Here is a 15357-nt window from a genome sequence, read left to right on the forward strand (position 1 = left end):
ATCTATAAGCACAAGACAGTTTTTTTCCCCCTACTAGCTAACAGTTAATGCCATTGTTATAAAAGCATCTTTCTTCCTCTTCCTACACCAAAATGCAGAACAATCGCACAAATTTATACCATTTCTCGAACTCTTAAGACAGATCCCAAAGATTCACTTTCCCTGAAAGTGAATGAGGTGAATGATCTTACTTCTTTGTTCCAAAAGTTGAATGTAGTCCTTCAACACCGTCATTTCAGTTACCAAATGGATTAGAAAGCAAGTACATAATTTTGGTCTTATGTGCCTATTACAAGTCACAAACGTTATTTCTCCTCCAAGCAGGATGTTGCCATATGGAACCTCCTGCATCTTGATTATTGCTTTAAATGTGGGATTTTTATTTTGGAAAACCTAAGCCTATCAATTGGTAAAAGCTGCCACCTACTGGTCAACAGAAATTATTTTACACCATCAAAGTAAAGAATTGCATCAAAGCAGCAAACTGTACTGATATTTTCTAAAAAATCCTCCCTCACCTTTAAAAAAAAAAAACCCACCACCAGAACCCAAGAAAAAATGGTCATAAGAAACAGTTTCAATGGCAAGGCTCATTTTAATCATCTGCTCTCATCCCAAGGGAACAAGGCGGCTATAATTGCACAAACCTGCCAATAAAATCATCCTTTTTGCCAACATCTTTGTCCCACACGGTAATATAAATAATTCCACCTCGTTCTTCATAGAGATGAAAGTCAAACTGCTCCCTCCACTGAGGATTCAAAGTTTTTGGCACAATCTGAAAAGGGAGCATAGAGAAAGTCATATTGCATTGTGCAGGCATATGCTTTCTTGAATTGTAAATTTGATCTTTAGAGTCTGCTCAGAAAGTCTTTTTTTCTATTTGCAGTATGAGTATCTTAAGCTATGAGAATTAAAGAACAGTAACTAGAAAAGACTACTGGCCATTCCTCTCATGCCTCTCCCATACAACGGCAACCTCCAAAATCCTGCAACCTGTCACCTTCAAAAGCCTCCTGAACAAAGGATTTACCCTGGGAATGGATCCATTTTTCTGTAGAATAATTATGCCCTCTCCTAAGTGACAGTTAGCTGTAAAGTTATGTGCCTGAGCCTAAGGGAAAACAAAGCACCTGCAATGACAAGTAGATGCTGACTGTAAGTATTTAAACAGAAACAATTTTATCATGTCCTTTTTCCTCAGCTGCAATAACACTGGGAGAAAGATGGTACTATGGTTTACTTTCTATGGAATAATACTTCTTTCCCCCCAAAAAAAACCCCTCACTTTGTTTTACTTCCTTCCCTCTGCAACTCAGATGAAAGTAGCTTTCTCAATCATTTTCAGTCCAGTTACTTCTGACAAAAGAAGTAACCTCAATGGATTTCAGCTCATGTATTTCTGACCATGTTCTGCAGAACAGAAAGCTTGCAGATTTTTCCACCATAATGCAAAAGCAGTATTCACAGTAGTCACCTCTATCCTGAGCAAGAATGGGAACTGCCTAGCACCTTCTTGCTACTTTCTACATCCACCAGTTCCACTGGCTTGAAAAAATAAAACACATCAGGGAAGATGAAAACACAGAAAAGTTTTTCAGTCACAAAAGCATGAAATTGGATTTCTTCTAATTTCAGATTAAGGGACCCTGAGGCAGGCAGCTAACTGCTCCTGGCCTCCTCCTCGCTTTGCCCTTTGTCTGGCTGTGTAAACCAAATGGGCTGTCATGGCCACTGAGAGAGGAAAGGTCACATGTGTCGTCGGCAGATCCAGCATCTTCCCCAAGCAGCAATTTTCAAACCAGTAGGGATCAGGGAAATAAAATAAAAAAAAAAATAGCAAGGAAGCCAAGCTAGTCTCCATGATCATTCTCTCCCTGATCAATCCTCTCTACATGTTCAGCTCATACCTATACCAAACTTTAACGGAACTTGCTGTGGGGAAAGTGAGATAAAAGCATGACATGGTTTGAGGATAAGGCCATGCATCCAAGAGGCATCCAGCATCGAGACAGAAAGGCACAAAGGTAGTATCTACTTGTCAGAATCACTCCACATCTCTCCCCTGCCACGAATGACCCACCATGGGAAATGAAAGCCCAATCTGCATGGAAAATCAGGTGTGCCTCCCTGCCACCCCGCCTTTTTAAGTGCGACATTTTTCCCTATCTCATATTATTTTCTTATTATAGTGAAATAAAAAAGAAACATTTCAACAAAACGACAGGTGCTCCGACAGCTAATTAACACAACAATACATCTCCACCACTATAGTAGTCACACAAACCAAAAAACTGCAGACAGGAACAAAACACTTCCAACACAACCAATGCGCATTTTAGGTCGCAGCTAAAATTACCTTGCTCTTGTACTTCTGATGCCCCAACCGGAATTTCACATAAGGATCACTTCGTCCATTTGCATCCATCGCCTTAAGTTCACGACCTTCTATTAAGGTAACACTAACTATCCCTCTCCATAGCTGAGATTTTCTGTGCAGGTCTGAAAGTCGTAAGCTCTGGGTCTGAAACTTTAGGGAAATAAAAATATAGATTTAGTTAAAACAATTCCAAAAATTTCCCCTGCATTTTAATGTTCAATTTCATGTAACTATGAATATAGAACAACCATCTTAAGCCACTTTAAAGTTATTTGACAGTGCATACATAAAGTACACTACAAAGAATTACTTGGAGAGAAACAAAACTGACAAAAACGCAGGTAATGTCATATGCAGCTTCGGCAGAAGCAAGCAGAACAAATACTACTTAAGGAAATGTTCAGAAAAAAAAGTGTTTTCTCTTGCTTCACTTCTCCCTCTGCGGATTGAAATAACAACATTACAAATAAATGTTACAAAGACCCTTCTATTAGTAGCATATGATTGAATGAACTTGAACAAACACAAAAAACTGTGAGGAAAATGAGATTTCCATTAAAATAATATAAACCTATCATGAGAAGCACGGACCAAAGAAAAATAAGTCAATAAACCCCTGTGCACATGACAGCTATCTCAGCCTCTAAAATTATGTGGTATTCTCAGACACAGCAAGGAAAACTGAATTAAATACCAACGCATTAGTTCAAGAGTTTCAAAAGAAAGACGTTGTAGAGCCTCTGATCAGAACTGTGAGGAACCTTTTGGGCTGTGAACACTCAGCCACCAACTGGGGGGGTTAAAAGAAAATTCACCCACACAAAAGAGATGGCCACAGCTATTTCATCAAGGAACTCCACTGGGGGTGGGAGAGCTGGGGGTTACAAGCCTGAGTAACTGAAGACCAGCGCCAGCTTGCTCTGAGCTACAAGGTACCAGAAGTGGGAAATCACCCTGGCACTCCTGAGGCCGGCAAACACACCTCCGATGCATCTGAGGAGAACGGTTGCCAAAGGATCTCCCTTCCATTCTGAAATTCCACTCGCCCAAGGTTACCTGATCTAAAATCAGAACACTAGAGAGCTAAACAATATTTAAACTTCACAAATTATTCAAATTATTCTATGAATTAATAATAAAAAAGGCAAGTCTGTATTGTATACTCAGCTGTAAACACATAAAATACACACATTTTCTTTATTATGCAACACAGGTTGAGCAACAAGGCTTAATGGGCAGAGCATCCCTCCAGTACATGAAGGGTTGCGTGGTTGGCTTCATCGCTTGCATACCCCCAGTGTCTCTGTAAGAGGCTGTCAGTGCAGATTCGGCTTGAGTCTTTCAGAGGGTAGACACCGCCATGCGAGTGCCCAGGGCAGGAATTTTACTTTATTACCCGGAGAAGATTATAGAAAGTATGCTGGAGCATAATCACTGGATTATCATCTGCACTTACCAGACTGCAGAGAGAAGCGTTACACATGAGGACTGGGACCACTGGTGTTGGAACAAATCTGAATAGTGCGCTTTCAGATACCACATTGGCATGTATTTCTGTTTTCTAATGACTGTTCATTCCAAACAGTATAGCTACTCCCACAATATTTCACTGTATTTAATAAACATATCTCTTCCTGAAGTGAAGGATTTGACCGTGGAGAAACTTCTCATAAACTACTGTTTCTCCAAAGGCAAATATGTAACAGTGGAATAACCTTTAACCTAATCTATGACATGAAGCGACAGGGGGACACCAGGAAAGAGAAACTCTACAAAAATGAGGGTATAAGGTGGGAACTCAGGTGCCAGAAGAGACTTCACTTGCAACATCGGAACATTATTAAACTTCATAAATGTCTTCTCAGCACAAATATCCCTTCATTGGGGGTCTACAGTCAACACTGCCAAAGACTCGCCTTGTGAAGAAGTGGTAGGTTGTTTTTTTTCTCCTTGTTCCAGCTTCTTAGAAGGCTTAGAGCAAAAGAAAGACTGACTAGTAAATAATCAAAACTGACTCTGCCCTGCACATAAGATGATGAGAGAGATGAAAGAAGAGACAAAGCACATTTAGGAAGATAGGATGGGACAGAAGCGGTGGTTATTTGAGACTTATTTTGGCAAAGAATACACCCAAACAGCAGGGGGCAGGTTTAAGAGTGAGAATCCAAATGATTTCCAGGGTATTATTACGGAAAATAAGCCCAAGTTCACACTTGCAACTCTTTTAAGCTTAAGCACAACTGCATAGATCTCAACTTCACTAATCACAAATGAGACAGTGAATCATTTAGAGAGTACACTTGATAAAAATTCCAAATTTTTTAAGGCTCTTAAAACAATTTGCAGCATTAGAGCAACTGCCACCATATGAAACATGCTGAGTTTTTATGACGACCAGTAGGGAGTTTCATCAACGGGCGTTAATTCACATATGAGGTGGCAAGGCAAGACCTAAACGAGCAAGCAGAGAGCATAAAATGACAGATGGGTCAGTTGGGAGTTTGCAAGAGCCAGGCAGAAACCCCGAGAACAAGCGCTCGCGTGTTGCAGCAGAAAGCCCTGCTGGGTCAGCGCCAGACCTCTCCAGCCTACGGTGCGCATACAGCTCGCAGGGCCCGGTGGCGCGCAGCCAGCAGCGCAGCAGCAGGGTCCGCATCTCAGTCTGTGAAAGAAAAGCAGCCGCCCGCTAAAAGCAAAGTGGTGTGGGCTGGTTGTGGCCGTTTCTTCCTTGAGGTAGGGAATCAGGACCACAGCGGTGCCCTTTTCTCCCCGTCTTGATCAGTAACGCACAGATCCGTAGAACAGCAAAGGGGAGACATACTGAAAGACCCGGGGTACAGCTCAGTGGAGGTAAAGCTATCCAGATTTCCTCAACACGAAAAGCACAGGCTACGTGGCCTTCTCCAGGAACAATAACTTCCAGCTGCCATTTTTCTCGTTTCCAACGAGACTGAACAGATCTCAGCAGACACCTAAAACACCTTCCTTCCAGTCAAAGCCATCCCTACCCTCACAAATTACAGACACTGACAATTTCATGCAGGGTTTCTTATAGGAAGTAAACTAAATAAAATACAAATTTAGGATTTCAAGCCAAATTTGACAAAAAGCTAATAGGTAAAAAAAAAAAAAATAATGGGAAAGTAAAACGAATTTCACATTTTAGAGTTCTTCCCTTACGTACTTAATTTCACAGTGTGAGACAGGTACATGATGTCTAGGCACATTTCCAGGTATCTAAGCAACCTTCTGTAATCCAGCCCACAGTGAGTTTAGTTACAAAGTCAGAAAGGAAACAGAGTAAAATGAAGACGCGAGCACAGATCTTTCCAAACTTCTCCTGTGAAGGAGTATCTCGAGACTAATTCTCAGATAACCTACTCCCCTCAGAAAGCAGGTAATGTGTACCGCACCCTGCTTCTGCCACAAACCGAAAAAAACCATGGAGACACTGCACATATTTTCATTTCTCTGGGAATAGGTGGGAAGTTACGTATTTCATAACATTCCCATCTGAAACTGCCTGTACAATCTATATCATGCTAGAATTTGGAAAGAAGGAAGGTCAAGATCTCAGGCCACAACCAACTGTCATTAACATGGGAATATTATTTGCATTCTTGTGCATTTATATGCAGGCATGGAGACTCCCACCTGACATATTGTAAACAAACAAAAAAAAAGGGGTGAGGGGCAGCGGTTGCAGCCTGCATACTTTCTTTTCCCAAAAAGAAATTAAAATTAAGAGTTCTGCAAAGGAGTCTTTCATGTCAAAGGATACTTAAAACTGCCTGCGAAAGAAAAGCTCACATCTTTCCATATCCATACACTGTTTTAATGTTTCTGCTATAGACAGCATGCAAACCCAACATTTTCTCACATGACAAAACCAGCTTTTATTTGTGTTCCACCTATTCTGTCTAAATGAGGGGTAGTGAGAGGTCTAGGGATGCCAACAGCAGAAAATCTTCTGACACAGAACTGTATCCTCTGTTAGATATGATTAATATAGTTAGCCAAATACGATGTCAAAGCTAAAAGATGATCTTATAACATGGCTTGATGTTCTGTACATGGTCACGTATTACCGGGTGGGAAACCAACTAGGTATAGCCAGAATCCATGCACTGTTCCCAGGTTCATCAAGACCATCTTCTTGATGGGCGTATTAACTGCCACAACTTCATCGCTACTTTCTTCAAAAGAAGAGTTACCTTTAGTAAGTACTTTTGAAAATCCCATAGTAATTAACTTTGGTAACTTTGGGTATCTAAGTGACCTTTGAAATTCTAGCCCACAATGAGTTGGGGAAACCTCACAATCTGCCCTCTCCCCGCCTGGACTCACCTCTTCATATATCAGCCTTCGCGCCCTGCAAAGCACCGCCTCTCTCACTTGCATGCAAACAGGCTCAGCTTTTACTACATCTCCTCATTATACACACCACTAGGAAACACTCCTCCTCTCCTGTGTCCTCAAACACAAAATCTATTGTTCAAGAATAGTTGAGCAACACACAGAAATAGAACAGTGTGCCTACCACAAACTTATTAAAAAAAAAAAAAAAAAGTTTTAAAAAGCAAATAAGTAATGCAGCTATATGTCCTGCAGAGGAATGTTTGCCCAAAGAACTACTGTGGCTTAGAACATTTAAATAAAATACCAATTAAGAAAACAATGAAAGAATGTAGGAAAGGATGATATTCCTTTCCATTGCTGTACAGAGGATGGATGTACAAATGCAGCAGTTGCAGAGTGAATCAAAGCCTGCATTGTAAATGACTGCTGCAAACCTAAGAGAATTCTTCTGCCCCAGTTTCTAGAAAACTTGCACAACTTGGATAAAACATGTAAAATAAAGATGAGAACGTCAACAGACACAGCTGCTAGTTCTACACACCTTGTCCACATGATGGAAAAAAAATCAAGGGACAGTCACATGCATTCACAATGCTTTTCCTCTACTAAAAACTGCACGAAGGACAAGACTTTGCAGAAGTAATCAGCATGTAGACACTGAGCTACAATAACACCTTCAATGGGATCATGACGACTCCTGCTTAATGTTTGCTTGTGGCAGCTACGCAAGTTTTGTAAGTGGACTACTACTGATAATTACTGCAATATGAAATAATATTTACCTTAACTTTTTCTGTAAGCTGTATTTTACATTTTAGCATACTTTCATTCTAGGTGAAGCTAATCTAAATTTCTCTAGTTGAGAAATCTACACTGCCCTATGCCCTATGTGTTTTCAGTGTGACTGCCACGTTAAATCTTTAGGATGTTTGCTCTAACAACTCAATATTGTCACTGTAGTTGCAATTCTGTGGTGCCACTATAGTATTTGTAACAAAAGCTGATACTTTTGCAGCATTTCACACATTTTTGTGGTTTGCTAAATCCAATGATTGTGCATTCCACTTAAGTGCACTTGCTGGTAGCGTGTGATGTGATGAAGGCTGTGCCTCTGTTAGGCACTCACTAGGACTAGCATTTTCTGGAAAAGGGTGGAAATATTCATACAAGGCAATGGTGTGTGGGCAGGAGTTGTCAGAGAGGCTGTGGCAGCACAATCCTAACCCTCTCCCTTGTCCTCCTTCCAGCAACTCCTCTTGGAAGATTGGTCGTAACATGTGAAAGACAACAGGTCTCCTGATGATCTTCCCATTGCTTAGGATGACCAGCATCACCACAGCCCTCACACTGATGTGAATGTGACACACAGAAGGACAGTGGCCACTGAGACTGAATGGAAACTCCCTGTGCTTCGTGGAATTGTGGGCACGAACCCAGAAAACCCACACCGAAATACCACTCTGCTGTTCTGATTGCGAAACAGTATCAAAACATTGTTCTCACTCAAACGCAAGTAATGCAAACACAAGCCTCACCAAATATTTGCGTAACTTTTACAACCAGATGTCTAACAGACAGGTGTATTTACTCTGACGTTTAGTGCTTCTATTCTATTATTTAGCAGCTTTCCATCAGGCACTATTTACAGCTGATGAACTGACATCTAGAACCTCGTGGCTTACAAAAGCAAGTACTTTCTCAATTTTAGAAGATTCTTCTTAAAAACCCAAGCCAAATTAATTCTACCTTCTATTTTGAAATTCCACAGAGTTTTGGTTGAAAGATTCTGGTTGAAAGATTGAACTGATTGTAAATTCCTTCAGTTAAGAAGTACCACACATCTCCCTGCTGCTGCTTGTCTTTGCAGTCCTTAGGCCATGATTTTGCTATTTCCACTTCTATCCCCTAGTCAAGAAGCACCTCATTGCAGTGGAAAAGCATTCATATCGATTTTAAAACACAAAAAAATGCTTCATAAGGCATCTGATATTAGGAAAAGGCAAATCAGGAGTCACATAAACTAAGTATTTTAAGTTGGACATAAAAGCGTCAGCTAATAAGGCCATAGCTTTTGACACTTCAGTTTGTGCAATGAGAACACACATATTTTTAGAATAGCTTCTAAAATAAATTGAAAAAACCATCAGCAGTTAGGAGCTGAAAGCCTTACATTTCACAATTATTTTTTGTTTAAAATGTTCATAAATCATATTTTTCCTTTCAAAAGTATATGCAAATTTCTAAAGCTGAATTAAAGCAAAAATAGTTATCTAAATGCATATTAAAAATCAATTTCTTTAGGCAGTAAATACACTCTTTTATCACCATTTGTAATTAATCAGAAGTAGCTTCTCATGACTTTGGGATGACAATGAAATAACCTGTTGCAACCCAGACTAATTTATCTTCATTTCTGGGAAGAATGGACTTTTGGTTCCAGTTTATCAAAGTCACATTGAAACAGCTGATCACACACTAACAGTGTAAATTAAGAGTATTACTAAATTTTAGTGCATTCTAGTAATCCCAGTTCTAAACTCATCATTGATACTACAGAACAGAAGAGGAGGTATAAAAGAAGAGAAGGTGACATCTTTTCCTCCAGATTTTTCTGGAATACTGTGACTTGACAGGGCACAGCAGATGGTTATTAAACATCTTTTCCCCTACTATGTTTGGCTAAAGATGCCAAACCACTTGTTTCTCTTTGCCCTTGAATTAAAGCACACAAAGGTTTTTGTGATGTTTTCTTATTGTGCCATTAATGTATCAGGTTTAACACAGCGTCTGATCATGTTTGAACTCAATGTAATGGCAATTCTCCCACAGATGTAAAAAGGCCAAGAGCAGACCCTTATTCAGATGAAAATGATTTTCAGTGAAATGAACACTTTTGGCAGAGCTCTCTCTCAGTACGCTTTGGCTAAAAGTTACCATTTTCATTAAAAAAGCTTTTCTTAGGTATAGTTACATAGGAAAACATGAGTTAATCTTATTTCTTTGTATACAAATTGTGAATAGAGGCAGTGAGTACCTTATTTAGTTCTCTAGGAGTGTAGGATTTGTTGAAATAAACAGTTTAAATGGAATAGCACCTTACTCATAATCTACCTAAGCTGGTCAAAATTTTTCCCTTTACAGATCAGGAAATGCTGTTCAGAGAAAATCAAACTTCGATGTGGGAGCATGCCAATTTCATTAGAACTTAAAAAAACCCTCCAGGAATATAAACAGCTCGGTCAGCCCGTATTAAGGCTTTTGGTCACCCGTCCTCCCTATGAGTATCTATCAATTTCATATAGGGTCACTAATTCATCAGTACATGGTCTAGTGTACACAGGAGGTACATCAGGGTTCACAACCAGGGAGGACGACTGTTGCCTATGAGGCAAAAATTAGACTGACACCTTTGCATCTTCAGCTTTGAAGACCTAAACTAGTATTGAGACAGAGCTCAACCACTCTCGTAGTCCTGTCTCATAAATTAAGCAGAAAGGGAAGACGTGTTGATGACTGATCAAATCAACTTTAATACCCAAATGTTTTCCACCTTGAAAGTTTAGGACAAGGAGGCTCAGGTGCTGCACTTTCCACTCAATTATTGTGTTAAAAATTGGGTATTTTTCTTACTTGAGTAGCACACTGTGTGTGCCCTATAGAACTGACCAGACCCTTTCAGCAGGTATCAGACCATGGTGCTCTCATCTTAGATGGTGTACTTCGTTGTCCTACAGGACTAGGAACACAATGAAGCTTATCAAGGTTCTCAGATGAAAGCGAAACACAATCTGTCACATTCCTCTGGGAATGGCCAGTAAATCTGCATTGTGCCAAGCCCCTCTATGTTACAGCTGAAGTGGGGAGACATAGGAAGTATCTGTAACTGCTAGTGCAGTCCCTGCCCTTACAAAGAGGCTTCCTCCACGCTCTACAACCATCCGTAAGTGAACATCCAGCAGTGGCTGATAGCAAGCCAGCCTGACCACCTACCTAGCTTCACCTGACCCTGTAATGGGTTTGGCGGGGACGGGGCTCACTTTCCCCCAGCGGTCCATGGCTCTCCTGGTGCTCTGCACTGGTGGCTGAGCCTGTGTTGGTAACACAGCAATGTTTCGGCTACTGCTGATCGGTGCTTGCACAGCATCAAGGCTTTGTGCTGGCTGGGCTCAACCCACCAGGATCGTCAGTTTCTCCCATCTTCTCACCATTCATTCTGACCTATTTTCTGCTCACAGCAAAGCTTCATTCCAAATGGATGTGAGCACCTGAAACTTTCCTCTGAATTAAGTATATATATACACACACACACACATTTCAAAGGATCACTTTTTTCAGACTCTAAGATACGTATATAAATTGTGCCCAAATTACTGTGACAAAACATAACCATCTGTGTTGTGGGAAGAGATGAGCTTAATTTGCACCATGGGAGATACTGCTAGACACTAGGGAAAAAAAAAACAACCTTTAATGGAAATGACAGTTAAGCACTGGAACCGGCTCTCTGGGGAAGTTGTAGAATATCCATCACTGCAGATTTTTAAGGACAGATTAAACAAACACCTGCCAAATACAGTTTAGCTGTCATTGTTCCCACTTTAGGGTAGGAAGACAAGTTTCCAGGCTGTTAATCCTATCTTCTTCACACCCACCCTGCACACAGGTAGAATTTTAAACACCCCAGACACCTGCAGTTCTGGCAAGTATTGTTCGGTCTGTCCACTGATACTACCTGCCCTGCCACTGGCCTCGTCCTTCCACAGACATTTCTGTTATCTTCCCAGTTCCTTGTTTTGTAATTTTGTAATTTTTTTTTCTCTCACTCAGCGCAGCAAGGATAAAACTTCCAAAGCAAGCTCTGTGTGCTTTACCCTGTAAGTGAACAGCACCACCTGAAGCCGCTGTCCCTTACCGTTTTCTGAATTAACCTCCTGTAACCATACAGCAAATTGTACAGCGGCAGAGGGGAACACATGATTTTTCCTAAAATATTTACCGGTATCTTCAGATTCAGCCTGTTCTATATAAAATGAAATGCTCTTTGTCAAAGAGTATCCAAAGAAAGACTTCTGCTTAAGTTAATGCAATCAATTAATTGTCAAAGGCAGGTAGAATTGTTTGACAGCTCTAAAAGCATGTTGGCTCTTCCCCTTCCCCATTTCCACGTATAATCAAGGGAAAGTTTTGATTGTGGCTGGAAAATACATTTGTCAGTGCTGAATTATAAATGCAGCTTCATCGACACCAAGTTTAGTATTTATGCTTTTGATTTTAATACCACTTCACATTTAAAAGTGCAAAAAGCAGTAAGATTTTGTCTTTTTAAAACACTGGCAGTAAAGGCACGGCAAAAGTAATGAAATTTCACCATTAGAAGCTAAGAGAGGAATGAAGAGCAAGTACTTAGTTAAAGAGAACATAATTTTTAAACGAGAAAAAAAGAGTGCATTTAAACAGTCTCTTCTTTCTTCTTTTATCAGCTTTAGGCCTAGTAATGGTAAAGAAAAAATTAAGCTTTTTTTTTACTACTGTTTTTGACAGCATTTCACTGTAGACTACCAAAATGATGAGGAGACTAATTTCTAACTCAATTTTATGTTGTCAACATTTTAATAGGCTCCCTTCCCATATCCTTTCCTCAGCTATTGATAAAGTCTCTGTGCTGCAGAGAATTAGTAAATAAGAAGTCAGAATCGATTTTTTTTCTTGTTTTCTTAACCAGAATAAAAAGGAGAAAACAACTCTTCTCAATTAGTCTGCACTGGCTCCTGCTGGTAATAGCGGTATTTTATTTCTCATCACAGTGATAGCTTGCACCTCAAGGATTCTGTAATGGAAATCACTTCAGCAATTAGCACCATTCATCTCACTGTCAGAGGTGGTGTTGACTATTAGTAATAAATTACCTTGCTTGCAAGCTTGGGCTTTTCTGTGCTCCTTTTACACCCAGACTGCAACATCTGCTTCAACAAATTAGATCTGGTACCCAGACAGTTTAGAAAGCAGGAGGGAGGCAGGATGTTTCTCTCCCTCACCCCAAAGAACGAGAGCCATCAGCGAAGCCTGCACCTTCAGCAGAGGAATTAAGGCAAGAAGGAAAACCCACCCTAAGGGAACACTGTGGTGGACAGGGAGAATCACGGACGCAGAAGAGGTCAGATCCATGCAGAGAGAGGAAAGCCATTTTGCAGAGGTCAAAGTTCTTCCAATAGCTTTTCAAAAAGAAAAATGAAGCTAAGTAATCCTCTGCTTGGTTTAAACGAATGGCTTACTATGCAGATCCTACAAGCACTGTCTCTTTGCTGTGGCACTTGTCTGCTAGCTCACACAATACCTAGCAAACTGAACCCCACCCCCCAGGAACTGAGGCATGAGCACATCGAGGTTATGGAGCAAACACCCGGCTCACAAAAAAGTGCATGAAACATTGAATAATTCACTTCCACCATTACTTGATGTGTAAGGGATCTTCGTACAGATGCTGCAGTAGAAATGGAGCTGCTTCCCCTCCCGGACCAGGTGGCAAACAGCTCACCTGCAAAGTTGTAATCGCAGGCCACCAATTTGCTGTAATGCAACACCAAGCTCATGGGGGATGAAATAGAACAATCCATTCAAAACGGGATGCAAATTCTAACTTTCAGCAGACGTTTGGGGGGTTTGTTTTTATTTTTAATAAACAAACAGCTTTGTTTGTGTTTGGTTTTTTTTGTTTGGTTTTGTTTTGTTTTTAAATAGCCCACAGGGAATCTCCTGTCATGGAAGACAGAAATTTTGAGTTTCCTTGCCACAGAGCAAGGACATAGACACTCTAACTTCAAAATCATTTGAATTTAATTTTTGCTAGATTCAGTGAAAGATGAGTATTCCCTCTGACCTAGACAGTACTGTGAAAGATGAGTATTCCCTCTGACCTAGACAGTACTGTGAGTAAGCTAGCTCCCATTAATTTTGATGAAGAGTATGTCTGGTATAAAGCAAATGTGACAGGGAAAAGTAAACAAACAAACAAAAAACACACCAAACCACCAAAAACCACAAGCAACATAAGAAAAAAACCCCTAACCACAAAAGCAAAAGTGGTGTTGCACTTTTGTAACACCACTTTTGCAACACTACTAACAAACATTTACAAACACAAGTTTACACACAAAGTAAGTGAAACGCACAGTGGCATTGACCTGCGTATCTCATGAGACCTTAACTTTGTCTTTAGGGTGCCATAGTGGGAGCGGTATTTGAAGTGGAGACTTGGAATTTGGCCAAAACAATTATCTGCAAGTGAATATCCAATGCTGTCATAGTGAAGGTTTGTTACCATTCTTTTCACAGCTACTACACGTGCCCAAGGAGCTACGTGCCAGGAAGGCAGCTCATGAATAGAAGCAGCGCCGTCATGGTCTGCACTGCTACATCCTAGCTTCAAGCTACATACGCTACAGAAAAGGTACGCTTCCAGTACATAAATTGTAGAGAGTAAAATATACTGCCATAATCTGTAACATCAAATTCGTTTACTAGAAGTGCCATTTTAAAGACTCCACAGAGCTAAAAATGCAAGTTTAGGGAACGTTGTATCTCTGAAACATGTTAATGTTATGTTTCTTCTCAGCTCTCAGGAGCGTAAGACAAACACTTCATGAAGAAGGATCTCCAATAGGGCACTGTATTATCTAATAGCATTAAGCACCTATTTCTAGACATTTTTTTTTTAAATCTGCAAATTATGTCATATTTAATATTGATCATCCTGCGCACCAGAGAACAGCATTTTTTTTTGAAGGATTTTTTTGTAAATAAAAAATATTTTAATTTGTTTTCCTGACAGCAGAGTAAACATTTGGAACTCTGGAATAGCCCCACAAGGCAAATGAGCTCCTGTGGTTTAACTGAGACATTTCTGTATATAAACCACACAGAGCACATGCAAGACGTTGTACATGCATTACATCTCTTGGTAGAAGTATTACTTCAGCTGAGATGAACGTAGAAAAATGCAATATTTAAGTTCATACATTCGACATTTGCCAAATCTTTTTATAAGCCCCTTTGCAGAAAATGACAGCTACTGAATGAAATGTTATCGAATGTAACGAAGGAGAGCTCGGATAAATAATTCACTTAAACACCTCTGAAAAATTCCCAACTACCGCATTGTGCCATTCACTCAGGATTATTGAAGCTCACGATTCCATCAGTTTGAAGTATGGGAAAGTTCTTAATAAACTAGATTTACAAACAATCATCCAACACATCTGGCACATCAGGAGTTAAAGCATCACTTTCATGATGCAAAACAGCTCTGCCCTTCACCGCCCTCACAGCTTTTCATAAACTCTTCAGAAGTTTGAGCATCTTAAGATATTTCAGGAAAAGTTACATGAATCACATGACAGTCAAAATACTATGCATCATCACCAAGTATCTTTGCTTCACAGATTTCAAAAAGAAAACAGAGATCAAGCACAGTCCTGCATCACAGAAGTAGACTGTGTGAAAATCCCATCCATAACCCCAGAACTGTGAACCATGCTCTTCTTTTTTTTCCTAAAGGTTACAAATAGTGTGCAAATATTTGTCAGTGAGCACTACATACAACACTGTTTATTAATAACCTT

The 15357-nt window shown here is 40.1% G+C and overlaps 1 protein-coding gene across 5 annotated transcripts in view; it reads right to left on the bottom strand.

Annotated features, from left to right (window-relative positions):
* Positions 1–15357, bottom strand: part of MCTP1 (multiple C2 and transmembrane domain containing 1) — a 278349-nt gene that overhangs the window by 128211 nt on the left and 134781 nt on the right. For all 5 annotated transcript variants that reach the window (XM_040580755.1, XM_040580756.1, XM_040580757.1 and 2 more), the window contains 2 exons: positions 2360–2530; positions 648–778 (listed from right to left, as the gene is read on the bottom strand). In XM_040580755.1, the coding sequence (XP_040436689.1) occupies positions 648–778; positions 2360–2530 (302 nt within the window). The remainder of the gene's footprint in view (positions 1–647; positions 779–2359; positions 2531–15357) is intronic.

Source organism: Falco naumanni, chromosome Z, assembly GCF_017639655.2.
Source record: "Falco naumanni isolate bFalNau1 chromosome Z, bFalNau1.pat, whole genome shotgun sequence".
Lineage (NCBI taxonomy): Eukaryota > Metazoa > Chordata > Aves > Falconiformes > Falconidae > Falco > Falco naumanni.